At 40.6% G+C, this 23,935-nt stretch overlaps 1 protein-coding gene across 1 annotated transcript in view; it reads left to right on the plus strand.

Moving 5' to 3' along the window:
* Window positions 1-2,200: 2,200 nt before the first annotated feature.
* The window catches only part of pappaa (pregnancy-associated plasma protein A, pappalysin 1a), an 87,394-nt gene continuing 65,659 nt past the window's right edge, over window positions 2,201-23,935 (plus strand). Inside the window, exons 1-6 of the mRNA XM_040156621.1 lie at window positions 2,201-2,591; window positions 8,382-9,486; window positions 18,493-18,638; window positions 18,977-19,270; window positions 19,665-19,857; window positions 20,190-20,311. Coding sequence (XP_040012555.1) covers window positions 2,201-2,591; window positions 8,382-9,486; window positions 18,493-18,638; window positions 18,977-19,270; window positions 19,665-19,857; window positions 20,190-20,311 — 2,251 coding nt within the window. The remainder of the gene's footprint in view (window positions 2,592-8,381; window positions 9,487-18,492; window positions 18,639-18,976; window positions 19,271-19,664; window positions 19,858-20,189; window positions 20,312-23,935) is intronic.

Consider the following 23,935-nt stretch of genomic DNA (forward strand, 5'->3'; position numbering starts at 1 on the left):
AAAGTCGCAACACCATATGAAGAAGAAAGCAAATATTTAATGTTTGTTCTCCCTGGCCTTTATGGTAGGTGGCAAATTTTGGCTGTCTAAACACACATTTACGACAAACAACCGTGGGAGAGCGGCGAGGACAAACAGAAATTCCAGCTGACTGTCTCTATGAAAAGCAATTAAAGGTGAAGTCACTCTCTTTTTTTGCGTCAACCCATTTTCGGACGAAGAGTAACATTAACCAAAGGATTGTTTTCATTTCACTCGGCAGCTGAAACTTACAAAGGCTTTGTCACCAGTCTCAAAGGCTTACAAACCTTAGCTGAGAGCGTGGTTTTGAAATTCGCATCCATCTAAAGTGACATGTCAGTAAACACTAGGATGTGTGAGTCAACCTGAAACTTACAAATCCCTTACACCAACCCCCCCACAAAAAAAAAAAAAAATCCCTTTGCCAAAATTCCTGGTGTGGTAATAGTAGCTTGGGATAAACTTAGATTGGAGTTAACTGGGCTGGCCAGGTTTGACAAAATATGCACAGGTAGAAAAATACAGAAGTGCACTCATCACCCTTTTGGGGTTAAAAACATCAAACCATGGCTTTTAAATTGAAAGAGGAAAGGGCATACGATCCGTCAAATTAGGTTAAGTAAAGAAGGGACAGGAACTGCTGTGGCTTTGTCATTGTGCCATTACTCATTTGATCTACTTCTTACTTTATTCTGAAAAGATGTTAATGGGGAAACATGACTTTGAAAGGAACAGTTTTATCTACCTTTACAGAATAAATCCTACTTTGCCAAAGTTAAAAGAGAGTACTTTCCCAAAAGCCAGTGAATAGCACAATAGTTTTTTTTTTTGTATTTTTTGAATGTTGGAGCCTGTACATATTGATATCTATCGATTACAAATATTATTATTTGATTTTTTTTAAACACTTCAAAATAAAAGCTTTGCTCTCTAAATCATATTTGTCGCAGTCTCTATATTGTATTCTGTATTTCAAACATCTAAGTTAAGCAGCAGCCCTTCAAGTACGCTTTCGTGTATATCTTGACGAACGCCAAAATCAACGGACGCAGATGAAATCAACTTTAAAGGAGAGCTTTCCTTGGGGATTTCAGCTGAGGACATCGCGGATTGGAATCCTCCCTGTGACTGCTGGGTTATTGTCCTGTGTTGTGGACTTGCTTGAAGTGTCGGATTGTTTAAATTGTAACCGCTAGAGGGATACATATACGCCTTCCAAACTCCGTAAACACCATCCCATCACTATGTGCCATAGGGAGAATTGCCGTCAGTGAGAGTTGCCTACCTGTGTGACTTCCCACTTTGAGAAAAAAAAAAAAAAAAACACACACACACACACACACACACACAGCCCCGGAACATTTGAAACATGAGTTGTTCTTAAAAAGACTTAGAGAGAAACTGCCTCTAAAGCGGACGACGAGCCCCGACTCCTCCAAGTGTATCTGCTTCAGGCAATCAATGAGGACCGCGATGCTTACTTCTGCAGCTCTCTGTCCCTCTTTCTCTCCTTCGCCTTATCAGATATTATAGTGCATTTCAACTTTTGTTACAGGCATACAGGCAAAGGGGAAGTTTGGATTTCCATTTTCGCTCACAATTTACCTCTTGTTTCCTTTAATAAATATGAGAGGTCGGTTTGTTGTGACTTTTCTTTGGAATTTAATATGTGCCATTTCTTATGCTGTTTTACGGGTAGGATAAGGAAACAACAAAAAGGTGTGACAAGAGCTTGGCGGACAACTGTGGATTTCTGCAAGTAACTCCTACCGTCCAAAGGGGATGAGGGGGGCATCGGCCGGACCCCCCTCTTGATTGATTACTTATTAGTCATCCCTTTGGCTAAATGGGACCCATTGAAAAGGCACAGTGGAACACATACATGAATCAAATATTCCTGTGTCCCCTGAATGTCTCCAGAGTAGTTTTGCTTAAGAGAGGGGGTCGTGGCTTAGCATTATAAAGAGGGAAAAACAGCATAGCTTTATGGGTTTATTTAGACAGTTTCTACGGTTTGACATTCTACCGCTGTAAAAAGAGAGAAGGAAAAAACTCGAGAGGAATCCAAAGAGGAGAACATTTGTGGACATACATTTTGTTCCCTAGTTATTCCGTTGTTTCTTTTATTTTTTTTTCTCTCTTATTTTAAATATTTTTTTGACATTTCCTCTCCCGAAAAATGAAACTTTGGACATCTCCCTGTGTGTCTTGCCTGGTGATTCTCATCTTGTGTTTTGGATCAGAGTGCGGGACAGCCCGGAGAAAGGGGAGATCCAAGAGGGAGTTGGTGCGCATTAGGGAGGCGAAAGCCACCATCCCAGGGGCTTGTGCCACACGTCTGCCCCGGGGCAAACGGTCCTTGCCCGGCTTGGAGCGACGGGTGCTTCGCCAGCGTCGGCGCTCCTCGCAGGCGGAGGGAAACTCTCCAGACCGGGGGAAAGCCGTCTATTTTACCGGCAGGGGAGATCAGCTACGGCTGAAGCCTGGCGTGGAGATACCCAGAGGAAATTTCACTCTGGAGATGTGGATCAAACCGGAGGGAGGTCAGCGATCACCCACCGTGATTGCAGGTAGGATAGTCTACACATCCTCCATCCCATTGTCAGCCCAACTCTTCATATTAGTGTAACTCCAAAACTGCCGAGTTAAATGCGACAATGAGAAGCAAACGTGCAAATAGCCAGGATTTTATCCCAGTGTCATGTAGTTTATCAAACAAAGCAACATGCAGTTTCAACGAGTTGAAAATGAGTTCATCTATCAGACTAGACAATGATGTAATGCTTTCAAAAGTACAGCGGATATTTTAGGTAGTGCAAGCGTAGGGTCACTGAAGATTTTGATCATATATAAGTTACCCACCTTGCAGAGCAATAAACGCGGCAATATGATTTTATTTCACAAATGAATTTCCCTCTCATTTCCCCACTTTAGAAAGATTGTGTCTGTGGGTTATTATCATAAAATCTAAGTGAGGAGTACCGGCAGCAGATGTAGGCTACTGCATCACTTGACCGGCAGCTGATGTCACTGTGCGTAAAATGTAATTTCTCTGCCGACTTGGCTATTTTAAAACTATGATGTAATGGCCAAAACTTTGTGAGCGAGCACGTCACGTCAGGCACAAACCGGAGAGATGGGTTGTGTGTGGAGGCGCTCAAAGCTGGCGGCGCGAGCCGCGAGCTGTGAGTGTCCCCCAAAATCGACACCTTTGGATTGGCTACCGGAGTTACGAGAAGGGACTGAGAGATCCAGGGTCCCCCCCCCCCCCCTTGCGCGAAAATGTCCTGCTTGTGTTTGTGCAGTGGCGGTGCGCTTTCATGGTACTGTGTACTACGGTCCCTCCAAAACGCAGACACTTGGGCGAAACCATGGGCTATTCGCCCGGTTTTTCTAATTAAAGGCGCAATCAGATCGTGCTGATGCACCTCCGTCCAGTCACTGCGCAGAGAAGGACACACGGACACTTGAGTACATCCCCGCCGCCAGAGAAAAGGTGGACACTTTGTGGTTGTCATCTGTGCGCACTCCTTTTTGTCCTGCCAAGTCTGCAGCCATGCGTAAAGGAGCTCTAGAAATGTGTTAAAAACTGCTGCTCTGCATCATCTGTTTTGACCAATAGCGCTTTTGTGCATTACAGTATTGGACAGTTTTTTTTTTTTTTTTTTTTTTGGTTGCTTTTCCTTGCCGATAGGGAGCGTTGCATACACAACTCATTGCCTGCTACAGTACTTGTGCAGATGGCTGCCTTTGAACTGAACTGAACTGAATTGAACCCAGTCCTCCTCAGCCTCCTGTATGCCAGTCTGCACGTTTGGAGACTTCACTAAACCGTATTAGTAAATTTACTTGCTCCTTTATTCTCTATCTGTCTGGCTCTCTCAAAACAATCCCCTCCCATCCACACACATAAATAATCACTTTTGTGTGCATGTGTGTGTGGGTATCAAGATACGGTACACTTTTAGGTAGTGCTAGCCAGTTGGCAGGGACATGCTCTGCAAAGCCAATCCCTTGTAAGAGTCTCAAACTGGGGGAGAGGGGGGTGAGAGAGTCTGTTGTGACCTGAGTGACTCTTAGATTTTCAGGGGATGGACACAATAACAGGAACATCTGTACAGTATAATGCAATCTGGTACAACAACAACACAAACCAGGACCGCCACATTAATCACAGATTTGAATAAACACCTCTCTGACACAGTCTTAACAGAAAATTAAAACTGTAGGCTTTACAGATGTGGTGTTGGATCCCGTTATTTTGTACAGGTGCTGTTGTTGTGCCCGCCCCCATCTTGTACTGGCTTCTGCCAACTAGAGATTACCATTCATGTATAATCTTATGTGTTAATTTTTAAGATTTGCTCCAAGTGTGCTTACATCAGTGAGCTATGGAGGGGCCCCGAAGAGAACAAATATGATGATCAAACATATTCAATAAAGCCTAATCTTTTAAATCCAATTCAGGCCTCAAAAATCCCAGTGCCTTTAAAACTGCTCCATCCCCTTGTTTTGATCCCAGCACAGTGTTGTTTGCAGCAGCTGTTTTTTTTACTGTGTTGTTTTTGACCATCACTCTCTCTCTCTCTCTCTCTCTCTCTCTCCCTCTCTCTCTCTCTCTTTCTTTTTCATTCGTTCTTGATTTCTTTCCTCCTGATTTAAATTTTCCTTTGTGCATGTACTTCACGTATGTTGTTGTTTTCTGTGCAACTGGGAAGTTAAGGTAACATCATACAGTGAGACACAGTCTCTGCTTGATAAATTAATTTGTAACTGACCTCCCAAGATGACCAATTCATTATGATATGTGAGGACGAAACTTAAAGTACTACAATTCCTTGGAGAGGTAGAGCAGATTTGGATGCTGTCTTGTTTAACCACTTTTGGGGGAAAAGAGAATGTTCAAGGATCAATCGCTGTTACTTAATACTCTACAGATGACTGATCCTTTAATACAAGTGTGGATTGTCTCGTGTCCTTTAAAGTGAACCACAAGGCTGCTACAGAAAAGGTTTCCTGTGCTGTCATTTCCAGAGTATGACAGTTACATGTGGTCAGAATTGATCCCAGGTTTAAAAGCATTTGAATCATAAGAGTAAGAGTAAGAGTTTATACGCACAGTCACGCACACGTGCACTCACCCGCCCGTCCACAGTCGCACACACAACCACACAATCAGAACATCAAGTTCTGTGTCCAAATGTTATGCAAACTTTGTTGTGCCCTATTAGCCCTTGTATCCAGGTCACGTTGGGTTGTCCCGCATCAAAGGAAGAGGAAAATAAATCACAAGAGGAATGGAGGCTCTCTTCCATGACCTGCTGGGGACAATTATATGCAGACGTTGGCAGATAATTGCTGTGATAACAGATATATCTTGGTGCTGTTATCTAGTGTGATGATACGCACAAAAAATTGTTCAAAAACAAATTTTCCCTGTTGAGGATTCCTTTTTTCAAGGATACTTAAAAACTGTATCCTCTTCATGTTTAATTATAGTCAAATGTAACTGGGATACCAACAGTAAGATGAATAATCTTGAGATCATGACTAGTTACCTGGCACGTGGTTTGAAAAAGTTTGTCATTGTTCGTCACAGTCTCCTTATTAGTTTGAACTATTATTACAGTCGTGCACTGAGTGCCTTACTTATGAGTGTTTGGAAAAAGTGTTGTTGAATACCCCAAAATCCTGATTAATATCCTTACATTTAATGGAAAGGTTTTCTGAGAGCTCTCTCTCTCTCTCTCTCTGTCTTTCTCTCTATCTCTCTCTGTCTCTGTCTGTCTCTCTCTCTCACTCTCTCTCTTTCAAGCCAGCCGGTCGAGGCAGACAGTGAGCCGGGTTCTGTTCAAGGTTTCTACCTGTTAAAAGGGAATTTTTCCTCGCCACTGTCGACAACTGCTTGCTCATGGGGGAATGTTGGGTCTCCGTAAATATAACTATTAAGAGTACGGTCTAGACTTGCTCCATATGAAAAGTGCCCTGAGATAACCTCTATTATGGTTTGGCGCTATATAAATAAGATTGAATTGAAAAAATGGAATTGAACAATGTCACAGTATAATTTTTAGTATGGAAAAGTATTGTTAATTTGTATCATCGGACATTCAAAAGCATGTTCAAGTGCAACTCTTGGTAAATCCCTTATGACTGATTTAAACCAGCATTTAGTTGAATAAAATCGGTGTGAAACTTGACAGCCAAGTCAAATGTTTAAAGTCAAGTGTTTTAAAGTGGTGTGATGACATTTTTATAATCGATTTCCTTGTTATGATCGTTAAGTTTGTTTTTAAAATAACAATGGAATTTTCCATTGTCTCCTCAGTGAAATTGCTGTAGCGGTCACTTTCGTATGACTATGAAAAGTGCCTTTCTTTGACCTTTCAGAGCCAGAACAGCTCAAAAGTAAATGGTGTATTCATTGTTCCCTTCCTCCCTGCTTTTTATCAAGTCCTTGTGACATTTTTCTTTGTGTGTGCATGTGTATTTTTTTTTACTTTTTCTTTTTTCCTGAGTGTGTTTTTCTTGGAAGAAGACAAATGGCAAGTGCGAGGAAGGTTGCCTTTGAACCTGACAGGAACAGCTCTCCGCTGTAGCGTGTGCACATGCAGATCCCTCCGTGTGCGTGTTTGTTTATGTTTCTGAGTGGACACAAATGTGTAGTGTGTTCAGTGTTTCAATTTGTCTGTGCATATGTGGGGGTGTGTATTTGTTCATGAGCACGTATGTATGCATATCTGTATTAGTATGTGCATATGTGTGTGTAGGTGTGTTTGTGTGAGTCCGAGCAGTCGCAGTGCAGGGTCTGGAAAAGTGTAGTGTGCTAGATTAATTGAGCATGGCAGAATTATGACAGCTGTTTACACTAGGAGCCCTACGAGCATTTTAGCACACCTTTTAGCCTTGAGTGCACTAGCTGACAGATGGAAGGCTTTTTCCTTCCAGTGTTGTGGAAAGCCTGAAAACGTCATCCACCAAAGGACTGACCTTGATGCTGAACCCAACCCTCACTCCTTGAACATTAGTCCATTGAAATACCAAGTTAATGAATGCGTACTGGAGTGTTCATCTAATTAGAAACAGCTCAAAGTTAGCAAGATGTCAGTGCAATCACCATTAGCCAGCCACTTATTGCAGGCCTAGGTAGCCTAATCGATGGGCAACAAAGGCATCTGAAGAGGACAAGTAGAGGCAAAGATGTGATCATCACTATGATAATCCGCTTATAATTTAAGACCATAATAAAGGTAGCAGAGACAAATATGAAGTGTCTTTACAGGCATTAAAGCAGATCCCAGAAGCAAAAGTAAAATACACTCCATACCTACTTTATGTGGGCTACGTGTGCAGTTCACAGATTGAGAGTCTCTTTGTGGATACACGTAAATGCCAGAAAGCACATGGTTACAAGTGCTACCCTAATGTTAACAAATCCCAGGAATGTATTCTTGAAACAAGAGTGGAGTCCTGCTCTCTCCCCAGAATCACCTGTGAAGACTTTCACATGCTGAGATGGAGATGGATCTTGTGAGGCATGGCAAAGTGCTGTGGAACCTTTGGACACTTTGACCAGGCTGTATGGATACATGCAGCATAGTCACGAACATGCACTAACAAACCTACTTGCAAACTTACAGACGTGAAGTTGTGTGCCTGCACACCTCAACAAGCGCTAAACAAACAAACTGTTAGTATTCAGAGATCCCCTAAGAAGTGAAAACACATTACCATGCTGAAGCTGACATACACAGTCCAAGTGAAACAGGAAAAAGGTGTTTTGGTGCCTCTAAAAAAACAAGGCTTTAGCAGAAAACTAGCCTTTTCTGGCTACCCTACTGGCAAGGGAGATTTACATGAACAACTTTAAATGTGCTCAGTGTTCACGGAAAAGCCTATACTGAGATATTTCCATGGGGTCTCCCTTAGCTAAACATGCACTTCAACCCAATTTCCAGGATAACATGCCCTTAGATATCAAAAAACAAAAAACAAATCATATTAATGCATTTCTTGCTTACAACATTTTCAGCCTCTCTCTGGAAATGCATTTTATATATAGTGTTAGAAATGTATACAGTGAAATCTAATTTGTATATTGACCAACAAATACTTGTATAAAATGAGTACTAAGGATCGGATGCATGTAACTTGTGTAGACTTCAAAAAATTCTATTACTAAAAAGAGAAGATGTAGAGGGAAAGTGTCAGTAAAGTGTCAACTCTCTTCCATGTGATCAATGAAAAATGCTTTTTGTTATTGCTGTTCATTTTCTCATACGTTCATGTTCACATTCACATTCACACCTGAATATAAAGGTATGCACATATTGATCAGCTTTTTTTCATTCTCTCTCCAGGCCTATACGACAAATGTTTCTATGCCTCCAGTGACCGTGGCTGGCTGCTTGGCATCCAGGCAGTTAGTGAACACGGGAACCGTGACCCCCGCTTCTTCTTCTCCCTTAAAACTGACCGGGCCCACAAAGTGACCTCCATCCACTCCAATGCTCGCTACATACCCAACCAATGGGCACATGTGGCGGTCACATATGATGGCATATACATGAAGCTCTTCATCAATGGCGCCCAAGTGGGCGTCAGTCGGGAACAATCGGGTGATGTCTTCAGTCATTTAACCAAAAAGTGCAAAGTGCTGATGGTTGGGGGGAATGCACTGAATCATAATTATAGGGGAGCAGTGGAAAGGGTGGGTCTATGGAGACAGGCCCGAGGGCAGAGGCAGGTTATCAGGGATATGCAGGGCCATGAGGACCCCCAAGATCTACCTCAGCTGGTCATTCGTGAGACGTTTGAGCACCCAGGCCGAAAGTGGCTGACTGTAAAAGATGGTAGCTTTCCTCAGCCTGAGCACGGAGGAGGTGGCAGATTAGGGTTTCTGGGTGGTGGTGGAGCTGGAAATGCTGAGGGATTATTGGACACAACGCTGGATCCCCCAACTTGTGGTCAAACTGTCTGCGATAATGTTGAGGTCATCAAAAACTACAACCAGCTTTGGACATTCCGTCGCCCCAAGAAAGTGCGTTATCGTGTCATAAATATATGGGATGATGCACGGATAAAGCCGACTGTGTCAGACCACCAGATCAGCCTGCAGCACCAGCAGCTAAATGATGCCTTTAGCCCCTACAACATCAGCTGGGAGCTCAGCATTCACAATGTGACCAATTCCTCGCTTCGTAACCGGTTGATTCTAGCTAACTGTGATATCAGCAAAGTTGGCGATTATGCATGTGACCCAGAATGCAACCATCCTCTAACAGGGTTTGATGCAGGAGACTGCATGTCTGGGCACCGGAGCCGTTGCCCTGAGCACAAACAGGGGAATGGTATATGTGACCCAGAATGTAACTGGGAAAACTTCTTGTATGACCTTGGCGACTGCTGTAATCCCAATGTGACAGATGTGACCAAGACATGCTTCAACCGCTCCTCTCCACACAAGTAAGTTCACTTCCTTCATATTTTGCATGTTATTATGTTTTCAGCACTGGTTATTCTCTTCGGTAGTTGTTTAATAAACATGACTTAAATTCACCAAAAAGCTTTAACTAACAACATTCATTGCTTAATTTGATACATTTTTTGGTTGACATGACTGAAAATTTTTGGTAAACCAACTCTACACCATGGCCTCACATGTCTAGAGTAAATAAAACAACACATTTTTCCATACATGTGTCCTTGAAGAGAGGTTTTGATGTCTAGTCCTACTGTTTCCTGACCATTTGGGCTCAGGCTGAGTGTAACTCAACTCCCAGCTTGTGTGGCCTGGGAAAAATCCTCTGGGGGCAGGTAGTCAATCTAGCCTTGGCCTCGTTCAATCAGTGTTCCACACATAAGCAGGGCAAAACAAACGCAACCAGGTGACTTTCATGGTAGCAAATGGCCAGACCACTCATTTTTGTATCCATTTTTCAACAACTCTCCCCACCTTTTTCTACTCTGTCTCCTATACCCAGTGGTCCTAATTAAGCTGGCTTGATTGGAGAAGGGAGTTGGTTTGGAGAGAATGACAATCTAAACAGAGTGTAAGGGCAATTGGAGGTCAGAAAAGAGAGTCCAATATGGCTTCTGCTTGTAGCAATGGAAATAATTTCAAAGACACACCACTCTCTCCAGGAAACCACCGACAGACATGTTTCCTGGGGAGGCAGGTATGGGTCCCTAAACGTGGGTGCCTGAAAAAATTTTCCAGGAAAAAAAGGGAGGAAAGTTTACTTCACTTGCATGTGAATACCAGTATTACAGAATCTCCTAGGTGTACTGTACATGAAGCAAGAGATTAGGTGGTTTTATGTGGCTATGTGAGGAGAGCACAGAGGCATGCAAATTTTTGTTTTTGTGGTATTCTCATTGTGGCTTGTAGATGATGAGTAAATCCTGGCAAGGAGAACAAATCTCTGGAATTTGCTGTAATAAGGTTTGTGCCAGACCTCCAATAGCAGGATTGTTTGTTTCTTGGTACACTGAAACTCAACACAGTAGACTGAGACATTTTTGTGGACAATGCAGGGGGTCCTTATGGTTACGCCAGAAAAAGAGACAAAAATGACTGAAATTCAGATGTTTGTCTGTATTACTTGCCACTGTCATGCGGGGACAGGCGAAAGGGAGAAAAACTAGTAGGCCTAGTGTGTGGGATTGTTTGGGTCTTTCTGATAGCATGAATCAATGAAAATAGGCTGTTTTCAATCAAAGTTAAGCTGGAAGCACCGTCTGTTTGGCACTATCCTTTTGTTTAAAATGAACGCTAAATAGCTAAATAATGACATCTAATTAACAACATGAAAGGGAAAGGCAGGTGGGTTATGCTGTTGCTTCCATCTCTCAATTCCTACAACATCCCTTGCAAGTTAGTCTTCATTAGAGGCTCATTCATCAAATGGCGGGCAAACTACTTCATTTAGACATCAGCCAGTCGCAAAACACTTGCCATTGCAATGTTCAAATCTCCCGTTTGAAAGATGGGATTGTGAAAGGAAGGATACCAGCAAGAGCAAGAAAGAGGACAAGAGAATTTTCAGTCTAAAAAATAGATATAATCTCCTCAAGTGGTTGCTTATTTTGCTTTGATTATGGCATGTCTAGAGAGACTTGCAGAGAGCTGCACTACAAACAGTTTGACATTCCTCCTTAATTATGGAATTCTGGATGAACAATGCACTGTGTATGCAGGGGAACAATAGTTGTGAGGTCCTGCATTTATTTTTGCAGCGTTTGCGCCTGTTACCACTTACGTGTAGTGTTTTCAAAAATCTGGCTAACACAGGACACAGGCTCTGTGGTCCTGCAACAGTCTTTCCTCTGAAAATACCATTGATAATAACCCCCCTTCCCTCCCTCCACATTTGTCTGAGGGAAATATTTTGCATTGTTTTCACAGCCCTTGGTTTTGACACTTCTTATGGTTTTGGTGGTATTTGATGTTATCTGACAGCATTTATTTTAAGGCTTAACATTCTTATGTCTGGAGCTAGGGACATCAGAAATTGTGGCTGTAATTCATACACTGTGAATTTACATTATATCTGCAGAAAGGCAGAAAACAAATGGCACCCAAATTCAGTTGTTTGAGATGATAATGTGTGTGTTTGACTGTCCATGAAAGATCAATGTAATATCTGAGTAAGTGGATAGAAGATCAGTCTGATGGTTTTTGATTGTTTTTGGAAACATCTCCCAATCTAAAGCAAGATGGATATACAAACTTGGCAAGGCAGATATTAGGACCATTTCAAACTCAATATGTTTTTGGGAAATGGAGTTCTGGCCTGGCTTTGTCAGAGGCTAATAGGTCATCCATTTTCCCTTGGCCTCTTTCTCTCTCCCCCTCCTAAGTCAATACCTCTCAATGTGGCAGGTTAATGGATGGACCACCCTTTCTCTTTCCTTCACTCCCTCTCCCTGCTGTATTCCAGCTCAGAGCGGGGAGCTAATCTCCAGGGCCCTTGACTTTGGTGTTTTACAATTGGTCGTCTAAACCGTAAGCCCCCATCCCATAAAACATAATGGAGTGCTTTGGCTTAAATAACGCAACTTTGCACTTCCCCTTTAAAGCCATGGCACACTAATAAAAGCACCTGTTGTCGAGATTTCACCTGTACTCTCATGGGTGCTGATAGAAGTCTTTCTTCATAACTAGGGGGACTGAGGGGAAGGTGGAATAAGGAGGTGTTTTACTTGGGCCACTATAGGCAGGCAGAGGAGTTGCATCTGTTGGTCTTTTGAATGTATCACACACCAGGGAATTCAGTTGATAATGACTTGGCAAAGTAATTGTGGTTCAGAAGTCAAGGAGGGCATTGATGAAGATTTTCACACATCTGCCAGGACTGAGGGTGTTAACCCCAGTACTGGATTAAGTGCTCCTACTTCAGATAGGAGCTGGGAAAGTTGGGGGAGCATTTGGATCATCCCACGGCCGATTCCATATGACTCCAAAGTGTACTTTTCAACTCTGCTCTCACCAACGAGCAGTCACGGCATGATCTCTGGAATCCGAGCGTTGACACAGTTCTTATGCATGTATCATCCTTGGAAGGGAAAAAAATAATCAGTAACTTGGAAGGTTAAAGAGGAGACAGCAAGTAGAGTAATAAAAGCAGAGATGAATGATGGGTTTAGGGGCTGTGGTGCTGACTGACTTGATGACAGGGGAACTGAGGGCCCCCTCCAATTTTAAAAGTGTTCTTGGCTGTGAGACCATCAATGCCATGCCAGCTCACCCCAGCTTTCACATTATGCTGCCCCAGACATATGTATACAAGGCAAATTTATGGAGTTATATGAATTATATATTCGTGTAAATGGATGAAGTCATAATACCCTATTTAATATGTATCAGATATAAAAGCATTAACACGGCAGTTTGTGCTTCCTTGCACACTCCCCGATCTCCCTGCAACAGATGCCCTGCAGTGGTGCTTCAATTTTTTTGAAGCTCAATTCTCTGCACTCACCTTACCTTTCTCTCTCTAGCTCCCTCAATTTTTCACCCTCTCTTTCTTTTTCTTTGTAAGTCTTTAAAAGGTTTTTTTTTTTTTTTTTTTTTTTTTTTCCCAGGACATGTCTAAAAAGTGGTGTGGTTAAATGCATGGAAAATCCTGTCCTTCCCAAGTGGCTCATCTCTGCTGAAAAAATGTATGATGAGAGGCAAGAGAGGGGAACAGGGACTATGGGATGAGGAAATAGTTGAGGGGTGTGAGAGAGAGAGAACACTGGGGGCGGGGTAAAGCGGGGTAAAGGGTTATTGGCAAGGAGGTTTGTGTAAGATGTGGATGGACAGATAGACGGAGTGTTTGAAAGACCCAAATTGGTCTGACTACAAACACCCTCGCGATGAAGTCATTGGGTACTGACTTCCGACAGTGGCAGCAAACCAAAGCCTTCACCAGATCTTTACAAACTTGATCATTATACATAGTGTGAAATAAAAATATTTACACACACGTGTATGCACATGCAGACACAAAATTGCCTTTTTTTGGGATTATGCTAAAACTGTCTTTTTATGCTCTGAAAGTCCCCCTCTGCATCAATTTAGCATGTGATGCACATTGTGTTTTTGTAACAGGGCCAAGGGTGTTAGAATAATTCAACTCAGATTAGTTAGGTTTTGACCCCACAGTAGAATTGCTGCTTTTATTCATTGCCGAGGCAATCATTTCAGTATCAAACCCCTCTGACCCTTTTCCCTCCTCATGCATGTCCGAAAACTCTGGACAAATATTTTCTAAGGAAATAATGAAATTCCTGAAATTATTAGGAAGAGGGACCTTGTATCATCTGTTCTCTCCCTCTCCTTAGACCTGGCCCCAGTGGGTGCCCCCAGTTGCTTTCACATAAGCTTGAAGAAAGCATTTGCAACACAGAACCTTTTATTCATATATATTTAACGTCTGTTTGGAGGGAATGCTGTCTCTTCACTAAGCAGCTCCTTATTCAACTTGTGATGTGAGGCAGAGAGACTTGTCCAACAAACATTGTAGAGATGTTATGAAACATTTCGTGTAGCTGCATATGAAAAGTGCATTGGTGGTAACCTTAGTAGGCTTGCCGCGGTGGGAGAATCATCTCACTAGGATAAATTCTTCCAGAACACTGCCAAACACCGGTGTTGCTGACTTTTAAATTACTTCCTTTAGGCTACATTGAACATACGCTATGAGACAGATCGGTTTTACACTCAAATTTTAATATTTTATGCAGACACTTGCTTTTCAAACATAAAACTTAACCAAAAAAGGAAAAAGAGCACTTTGGCGCAGCAGGCCATATTTCAAGTACAAAATAGATTTTTTAAGTACAAAACAAAAGCAGCAACTGAAATGTTTATTATACATTGAATAAGAACTGGCCTATAAAGAGAAACTAGTTTGACACTGAACCTCAAGTGGTAGCTCTCAAGCAGTTTCACTTCTTTTGGAAATCAAATACTCCGCTATAATACATCTGAAATGACACAATGTCAAATTTGATCCCCTACTATTTTGAGCTGCCATTTTTGCACATATCGCTTTTTTTTTATCACAGCGCCATTAATCATAAATCGTGTTGCATATCATTGAGTCTGGTTGAAGGCAGTTTTTTTTCTTTTCAGAAAACAGTGCAAGTTAAATGACAGTAGGCACAGCAGTGAAATTTTACCAGTATGTAGGCTATACTTACAAATGGTAATCTGAACTCCTTAGCTTGTACGCCAATCAAATCAAATCAAATCATATAAAGAGTTTTTTTTTTTAATTCTACACCAACCCTATAACATTACAACAATATAAACCATACTTTAAATATACTTAATTTTGCGTCAGCTGTTGAGTGGAAGAGTAAATATAAATAGCACACTCCGGAATTATGCACTTCACAAAGGTAAGAGTCTTTGAAATGTTTTGCTTTTATCCTTACATTTACTTGAGTTCCCTGAAGTGGGACAAAAGTGATATGGACTTTAAAAAGACAAAGCATGACATTTAGTTTACATAATTATGTCACACAAAATGAAATTGTATGAATGTGTTGAAAGCTTGGTAGTATAACTTCATTTAACTGATTGAAATGACCAAAACATTTTACAGACAGGACCTTTTGTGTTCACGATATATTGAACTGAAAAAATACAAACATTGCATTACTTACATTGCATCTTTTTAAAGTATGTGCAAAAAAACCTTGCAACATAACAGTAGCAACTCAGATATGATCAATCCTATTACATGGCAAAGCACTAACGTCACTGAGAGCACACAAACAACACTTTGGTTCTCTATCTCATGTTTACATTGCCATGACTTATCTGCATGTTAACCACATGGTTCACCTTCCATCCTCCTTCACACCGCTTTATACCATTTATGTCCAGCACCAAACTTCAGTTGCAGCTAACCCCTTTCATCGAGACCCATTTTTATGTCAGCACATGCAAAACAGGACTCTACTCATTATTCCAATATTCAACCACTGACTTGGGGATGTGGAGATGATAAGACATGGTACCATTCACAAAAAAGTGCTAACAGCATGCAGTTTATTTGTTCCTGTGAGAGATTACAGTATATTATTTTATAAGTTAGTGCACATTTAATCAAAGAAGAGGGACGATTAAAATCACTTATTGTACTCTGTTGTTGGGAGGAAATTTAATCTTAAAACTTAATGCACTTAATCTTATGATTCAAGCACATACAAAATATGAGTACAAAATAAAATGCGAGCAAGTGGGTCACACAAACTAGGTCAAAACATCCAAAGAGGATCTAATTTGTGATAGTAGGGCCAATGTCTTGTTTTGTTTCTGATAAATTCCTGTTTCTGCATCCATTGTGTATCCATTTCCAAAGCTTTTGAAAGCCAAAGGAAAAGAATAAACTATCACTTCAGCATATGTAACACATTATTGACTCTTCCAAGATATGACTGAGCTCGCTGATACTGTTTGCCAGGACCACCAGCCAGGTTCATAGAGAAAATTTGTTTGATGTGTGCATAAAATGAATGACAGTTTCACTGCTGGAAAGATATCTCATTGTGTTGAATGATTGCAGTCATTAGTGCTGCCGTTAGTGTTCCCAGGACTGAGAAAAAACATTATGTCATTGATAGGGAGACATCAGAACACCTGAACAATTAACTGAAATATCAGGCTGACTTGAGCGAGTCAGGCAGATCTGAGATGCCATCAGAAGTAAAAATGTTAAAATACATTTTGTGCTATACAAAAAATAATATAAAATATAATATATAAAAAAATTAAAGGAAAAAAAATGAACCAGTGTTGCTGCAGGGACATACAGTATCTTTATTTCATGGCAACGCTAACTCCTTCCCAAATTCACTATCGTTCAAAAGTTTTAGAACATCTCCATTTCTTCAGTTGTTACTGAAATTCACATAGTGTACTCTCTCAGTGTACTCTGAAATTAGAGAATAAAACAAATAAATAATACAGATTTTTTAAAAACCAAAAGGAATCATGGTTTCTTAAATCCTAAATGTAATCTAAATTTTTGACTCATCCAGCCGCCGAACACACTTGTGACTTTTTTTTTATAATGGAAATGAATTATTTTTTGGAGATTTCATCCCAATACTGTTGCAGAAGTTCCCGCAAATGAGTTGCACTTGTAGGTTGCTTTGCTTTCACCTTCTGTCCAGTTCATCCCAAACCAGCTCCATGGGGTTTAGGTCTGGAGACTGTGCTGCTCTTCCTTTATGTGAAGCTACCGTCTAGTTCTTTTATTCTAATGTTTTGGATCATTGTCTTGCTGTGGGATGAACCCCTGACCAGCCGGTCTGTCTTCCTTTGTTATTTGCCTTTTTCCTCACCATTCCCATAGCAATATGCAGTACTACTGCAGTACAATATTGTCCTGATGGTGAATCACAGTGTAGTAACACAGTTGGTTCCCATACTGCCTTTGTACAAACAGAGGGTTTGTAAGTAATCAACAAAAGTTGGGATCACCTGTTGGTATTTTTTGCATCAATTTTCAAGGCTTCATTTACTCCCATTACTGCAGAAAAGTTTTAAGTTAACCCATTACTTGATCCCTGAAAAAGGCCTGTTCTCTATTAAGTTTGCATGATTTTCCAGTTTTTGGTGACCTAGACTTTTTTTTATTGTTATTTTTTTTACCTTGGGCAGTTTACCACTTAGCTTTGTACAATTTAAGGGTTTACACTGGACTTGAACTGTGTACAGCATAATGCAGTATTCAGCATATTTAGGGCCAGTGTTAATATGTTGAATATGTAATATCAAATATCGTATGTGTATAAGATGGCCAAGAAGGAGTCATTTGATGTTTATTTCACTCAGGACTCCATTCAAATAAAGTAAAAAAGTGTCATTTTCCTACAGTGTAGCTCTCATAACCATGAAAAAGACCCCAACATTTTGCTATGTGACAACATTAAAATATCCAAAAATCCTAGAATATTTTTACTCTCAATAGTAAAGTGGATTTATTCCCACCAGCACCAAATGTGGTTTGGTATGACATCTTTTACTGTATGTTTGAAATGAAGTACTCTCAAGAGAACTGTCCAAAACAGATAAAATAATGGGAAGAATGTTATATTGTACGGGTTATTGCATGATTCAGTGTCTTCCAACATAAAAAATCGAACATCATCATGCACGCACACAAAAAAAAAAAATTGTGGCTTGGCTTTTAGTGCCTCCACAAAAGAGAATTCAACCCTAAGAGCACTATATGCCCACAGTTGCATATTTGGGGCATTGTACTATTTATTTGCCCCTTGAACTTCCCAGACAACAACATCAACAGCATGGTCTGTAATCTCCCTTCTGCTGAGCAAATGTAATTGAGCAAGAAGTGCAGTGAAATTGAATGGAATGAGAAGAAATTATTCGATTGGTCAAAATTGATACCAGTCCGATTCACAACCACTGAAAAGTTCCATAAGGTTACTGTATCTTACACCAATCATAACTGCAGTGCAGATGCACAATGCCTGTGCCAAGGCTTCCAGATATAATATTATCGAAAATCTGTTAGACATCTCCAAATGAGCAAGTGTTTTTGTGATTTTAAGACTACAAGATGGTTTGGAGTAAAGTCAACCTTGATTCTAGTCTACAAAGGCAAAATATTAATCAGGCACTCTTAGGCCAAGCAAGGAGAGAAGTTATATTAAAATTCTCTATTTATTCAGGCCTATTGGTTTAAATGCAAACTGGTTTCAACCTCACAGGGTCAATTATTCCCCCTCATTCTGTTGGTTTCGGGCCATTGCAATTACCAATACACTTTAACGAAATTCAACAGGGACCCAATTCTGAGCTCTGTTTTTCTGAACAATAACACTAAATAAGCTCTTTTTTGGCTAGGAACACCGTTGTTATTTGTAAGGAAAAGAGACTATCCTAATAGTAGAGCTATTAACTTAATTTGACATACTCTTTTTCTCTTGTTTTTTATTTTCCAGAGCCTATTTGGATGTAAAAGAGCTGAAAGAGATTCTGCATTTGGATGGCTCAACTCACCTGAATGTCTTCTTTGCCAATTCTTCTGATGAAGATCTGGCGGGGGTTGCCACTTGGCCCTGGGACAAAGAGGCCCTCACACATTTGGGTAGAAGACGAATAAAAGCCCATACATACATGCATGCGTGCATACTCACATACACATTCTTAAACACATGCACATATCCTTTCTTTGGCAGCCCAGATTGTTGATTTTGAGTAATTACAGTTCAAGCCACAAGCAGTTTCTGTCTTCATCACACCTCTGACAGGGAAGAAGGTGATAATGAAGCTAAGGAGGCTCATGAATAATGCGTTGTCTGAATCCTACTCCAATTACTTTACATTACAGTAGAAATAGACATTTGTGTTGTATGAACACTCACTTGAATGTTTTTGCAGTGTTTACATCTTGTGTGAGTGTCTTCTTCCTCTGTATTATCTTAGGTGGAATTGTGCTGAATCCGTCCTTCTACGGTACATTTGGTCACACTGACACAATGGTCCACGAGATAGGACACAGTCTTGGGCTTTACCACGTGTTTCGAGGTATATCAGAGATCGAATCATGTAATGATGCGTGTTTGGAGACTGAGCCCTCGATGGAGACTGGAGATCTTTGTGCGGACACCAACCCCACTCCCAAATACAAAGGCTGCCATGATCCCGAACCGGGCAACGAAACCTGTGGCTGTCGGCATTTCACACACACGCCGTTTAACAACTACATGAGTTATGCAGGTGAGATGGGGCCTCCACATGTGTTTTGCTACTTACCTGGGCAAATCGTTATGGTTATACCCCTCACAGGCAAAAACTGACATACACAGATCACTGTAGAGGAATTTCTTGGGTCTGTGTGCATACTGAGACAAGTGTGGAATTTAGCAGGGACCTTTCATATGAAAAACACAGCGGGGGGCACATCCTTTCATGTCACTCCTTTTGTGCAAAAGTTTAACTTTTTTGATGTCAGAGTTAAATGGAAATAAAGATACTGCTAAATAGGGGGTTTATTTTATTAATGTGATGGGACTCGTATGATGATTTAATACCCGCTTTCTTTTCCTGCCACATGTCAAGCCAAAATCCACTCCCCACTCCCACACTGACCAGCAACCTCTTTTACCTGCAGATGATGCCTGTACAGACTCCTTCACACTGAACCAGGTGGCTAGAATGCACTGCTACCTGGATCTCATCTACCAGACCTGGCAACCCTCCTCTAAACCTCCTCCGGTGCCAATGGCACCCCAAGTGATTGAGCAGCACCATAATTCCATCATCCTGGAATGGTTTCCACCAATTTCTGGACACTTTTACGACAGGTGAAATGAGCTAGATGGGTTGCCAAACAGAGGCTGGTGTGTAGGGTGATAGATAGACTTGATAGAGATTAATAACATTAATGGATAAAGATTATTGATAGAGATTATTGTGTGAGTTTATATAATGATAGTGTAATTTAACATTAAATGATTTATTTACAGACTAAAACCTAAACGTGAGTCAGGAATCACCATCCAAAAACTGGAAGCACTGTCTAAAAACTCCTCATTTGTCACATAATTATAATAACTGTCATTACTGTATCTTTATATACTGTATAAATAAGGCCTGTATCTAAGTTGGTTGCTGTGCTTGTGTGTTGGATTCCTAGAGAAGTGGGATCAGTGTGTGATAAATGCACTGATGGGAGAGTTCTACTGCAGTATGCCTCCAACTCCTCTTCTCCACGACCGTGCGCCCCATCTGGACACTGGTCCCCTCGAGAGGCAGAAGGTACTGTACAATACTATATAGTATACTTAAATGTTGTTAGGTTTCATGGCATTGGACAGTGTCACTGTGAGGTGGTAGACGGTTTACAAGTTGGACAGTTCTTTGGAACACACAGTGGCTCATGTGCACTCTCACTGATACTTATTATAATTAGAACTCTAAATATTATGTCCGTCTTTATTCTTCACTCTGTACTGAATGTCAGTCTTAAAGTCAGTCTCCTGATTACAAAAAGCTGTTTCTACTAAAAGCAAAATTAATATAAAAGCTAAGCCACATCCACCTTCTACAGTTTACCATACAATAACATGATTTGAGGTTTGCCTTTTGTTCATTTTCTGAGTCAATACTCCAGCATACCAAAATTTTGGTGACTGACTCAACCCCAAAACATGCCAATGACTCACTGGATTCATGACACTTGGGCCGTGGGACAACATGGAAGGATCAGGGAGGTCGCTTCCCAGTGGATGGTGCTGTATGGTACCACAATTCCCTTATGAAGGCTCAGGCCCAAAACTAAGGTTAAAGATCAAGTCTTAGCTGTAATTCCCCATTTTTTTTAAATTTCACTTTAGGGGGATTTGAGTGAAATGAATGCTGAAATTAGCAGGATTTTGGAAAAAAATAGAAGGCTTCTCTGTTTTTTCCTATTGTTGCCCTGTTTCCGAATCCATATTAGAACATTAGAACCATACAGGGACAGGCATTAGGGATGAGGTATTTAAGCTATAAAAAAAGTTGTTGTCCCATCTGTGCACCTCTGATTACTCTGTGGTTCTGGCAATGGCAGCTTCAAGCATACTTTGGATATCATGCATGTGACTATGTGCAACTATGTGTGCATGCTGTTGTTCTCCCATATTATACCCATATTATATACTTTCTGATAAAATCCCACTTGTAAAAAACTGTGTGGAGATCTGCAAAGCACTGTAGTGACCTGAATTTAGGACCTTTTTTTCAGGATATTAGGACAACACATCTACACATCGAACTACATGAATTCAACAAATTTATCTTTCGGAAACCTTTCGGGAAACTATTACCCCAAACACTGCCATGTGTGCAAGTTAGTGGTAATAAGTTAGATAAAGTAACTTATTACTAACTATCTTTTAATTCTACTGAAATCTCTGAAAATAACCAAACAGCTGGATAAGATAATTAATCGATAATCTCTTTGTGAATACAAAATGTAAAATTGTTATAAATGGGATATTCACTCGCTTCCAGTAAACTTTGGCATAGATTCAAATTACTAATAAGGCTGTGCTTTATCAGCCTTCAGCATCCATACCTGAATTGTGGAACCCTTACATTACTGTACGGCCATGTAGTTAGTCCGACCAAGGTCTGTTATCCATCCATTATTCCACCTTTAAATCTAAAAGTCTGGCAGGGCTTTCATTGTTTTGGCCCTTACACTGTCGACAATAAATACCTATGTAAACAAAGTAGACAAATAAATAATATTACAAGAGCCTCTACCATTATTAGTAACAACTATCACAGAACAATCAAAAGAAAAGTAAAAATCAAAAGTTCTGATCTAGTAACATGTGAGCTAAACTCCAAAACCAGTACATAACATAGGCATGCACACATACCGTCGGGCACAAATGACATGCACTCACATAAACAAACTCTATGCACACACACACACACACACACGCACACACACGGCCGCCAGTGGTGTTAGCATTTGTCTATATTCTGTACAGACCCATACTGTACTAATACCCAGTACAAATCTGACCTTTACTGTGGGTAATGGTGTTGTTTGCTCATTGCCTCATTGCCCAGCTAAATAACATCTCTGACAACTGGGGATGGATATTTCTAGTAGGGACAGGCCCCCTTTAAAACAAACTTAGAAACAGTGTACTTTTAATAAAACCACCATCTTTTGGCTGAAAAAAAAAATCCAGATACATTAATTTTAAATCAATCTATTTCAATAATAATTAATTGATGGTAATATTGAAATAATATTATGCCAAACAACTGAATATTTGTCTCTGTCTCTGGTTGTGTCGGTTTGTTTGAATGTTTGTCTGCATGTTGATGTCTGTGTATGTCTCTCCATGTCTGTGTGTGTGTGTGTGTGTGTGTGTGTGTGTGTGTGTGTGTGTGTGTGTGTGTGTGTGTGTGTGGATGCTCTACAGATCCTACAGTCACTCAACCTTGCCCTTACACTGGCTATAGTGTGTGTACCAAAGGCAAGTCTGGGCTTGTCTAACATGCTGTGTGTGTAAACTGTACTCTACTTTCCCTCTTGGAAGGGGTCCCTGTTTGTGGCAGCTCCCCATTCCCTGTTAACTCCGCTTGAGCCAGCTTCTCACTGGATACCACAGCTGCCGTTTCCTGCTGTGATGGTGCATATGTGTCCAGCAGTTACTAATTTCCAGTAGACATTCTGGCAAACTACTGACTCAAAGATATTGTATAACTAAAGTATTGGCATATTAACTATTGGCAAATTATCCTTATATTGGAACGATAAGCATGTTAACATATGCCTTTGTGTAACTGTGCATGTGCGTCTACATGCTTTCATCAGCATCCATGCATATGCATGGCACCTGTTATTGAAAAACTTGTGGGATGTGTACTCACACTACTTGAGGAAGCACTGGCATGGTCAGAGAGAGCCAGAGTACCTCTCATAATCTCATAAATCTTTACTACTCTATGCCCTGGAGAAATATGGCAGGAGGAAAAAAAAGGAAGAACGAAAAAAAAAAAAGCAAAAACACACATGGATATGGATTCAAGGAGAGGGTAAGAAAGGTTTTGTGGGGTGGAAGCCACCCAAGATAGCTAAGAGAACTGCATGTGGTAAGTGACATTCACATGGGAGGATCCTGAGTTGATTGAAAACAGCAGTGTGCTTGAATGGAAGTGAAAGGTCCAGGATGTGTATGTTCGCTATCAGATGTGTGTGGGACTGTGTGTGTGTGTGTGTGTGTGTAGCGCTACGTGAATGCATTCCTCTTATTTTGTAAGTGCACCTCTGTGTGCACTTACAAAATAATGCTCTTAACATGCATTTGCAATATACTGAATGTACAAAATGTTCGCTTATGTGTAAAAATGTATGGAATCACTCAATAAGTTTTAACAGCAAACATTTGTGTCCGTATGCAAAGGTCCAAGATATATATTATTAGAATCCTCCATGAAAGAAATGAAGTGTCGGGCCTTGATGGTTTATGTGATGCCACCCAGAGTTTTACAGCATGATGCTATCTAAGAACAAGGATACGCTCACTTCCTATCCCAAGATTTTGAATAAAACCTAAGATTGATTTGGGGAAAAAAAAGTAAAAAGATAGGTGGTCTTCCTTGACACATTGATGGGATCCTTGTTTTAGATTTATCACTCTTGTTCCATTGTTATATCACATGATTGGTTATGCTGAAATGCAAAACAAGTGATGGAAGAGATATATGGTCGTCTTTCTTGCCAAGTTCAAACAAAGATCAAAGATCAAGGATATCTTTATTATCCCTGAGGGGCAATTTGTTGTAGAGTCAGCAGTAACCACACAACCATCAGACAAACAATAATAAATAGACATTAAATACAAAATAAAAATCCCATTGAGTTAAATAAAAGTA

Source organism: Xiphias gladius, chromosome 20 (genome assembly GCF_016859285.1).
Source record: "Xiphias gladius isolate SHS-SW01 ecotype Sanya breed wild chromosome 20, ASM1685928v1, whole genome shotgun sequence".
In the NCBI taxonomy this organism is placed as follows: domain Eukaryota; kingdom Metazoa; phylum Chordata; class Actinopteri; order Istiophoriformes; family Xiphiidae; genus Xiphias; species Xiphias gladius.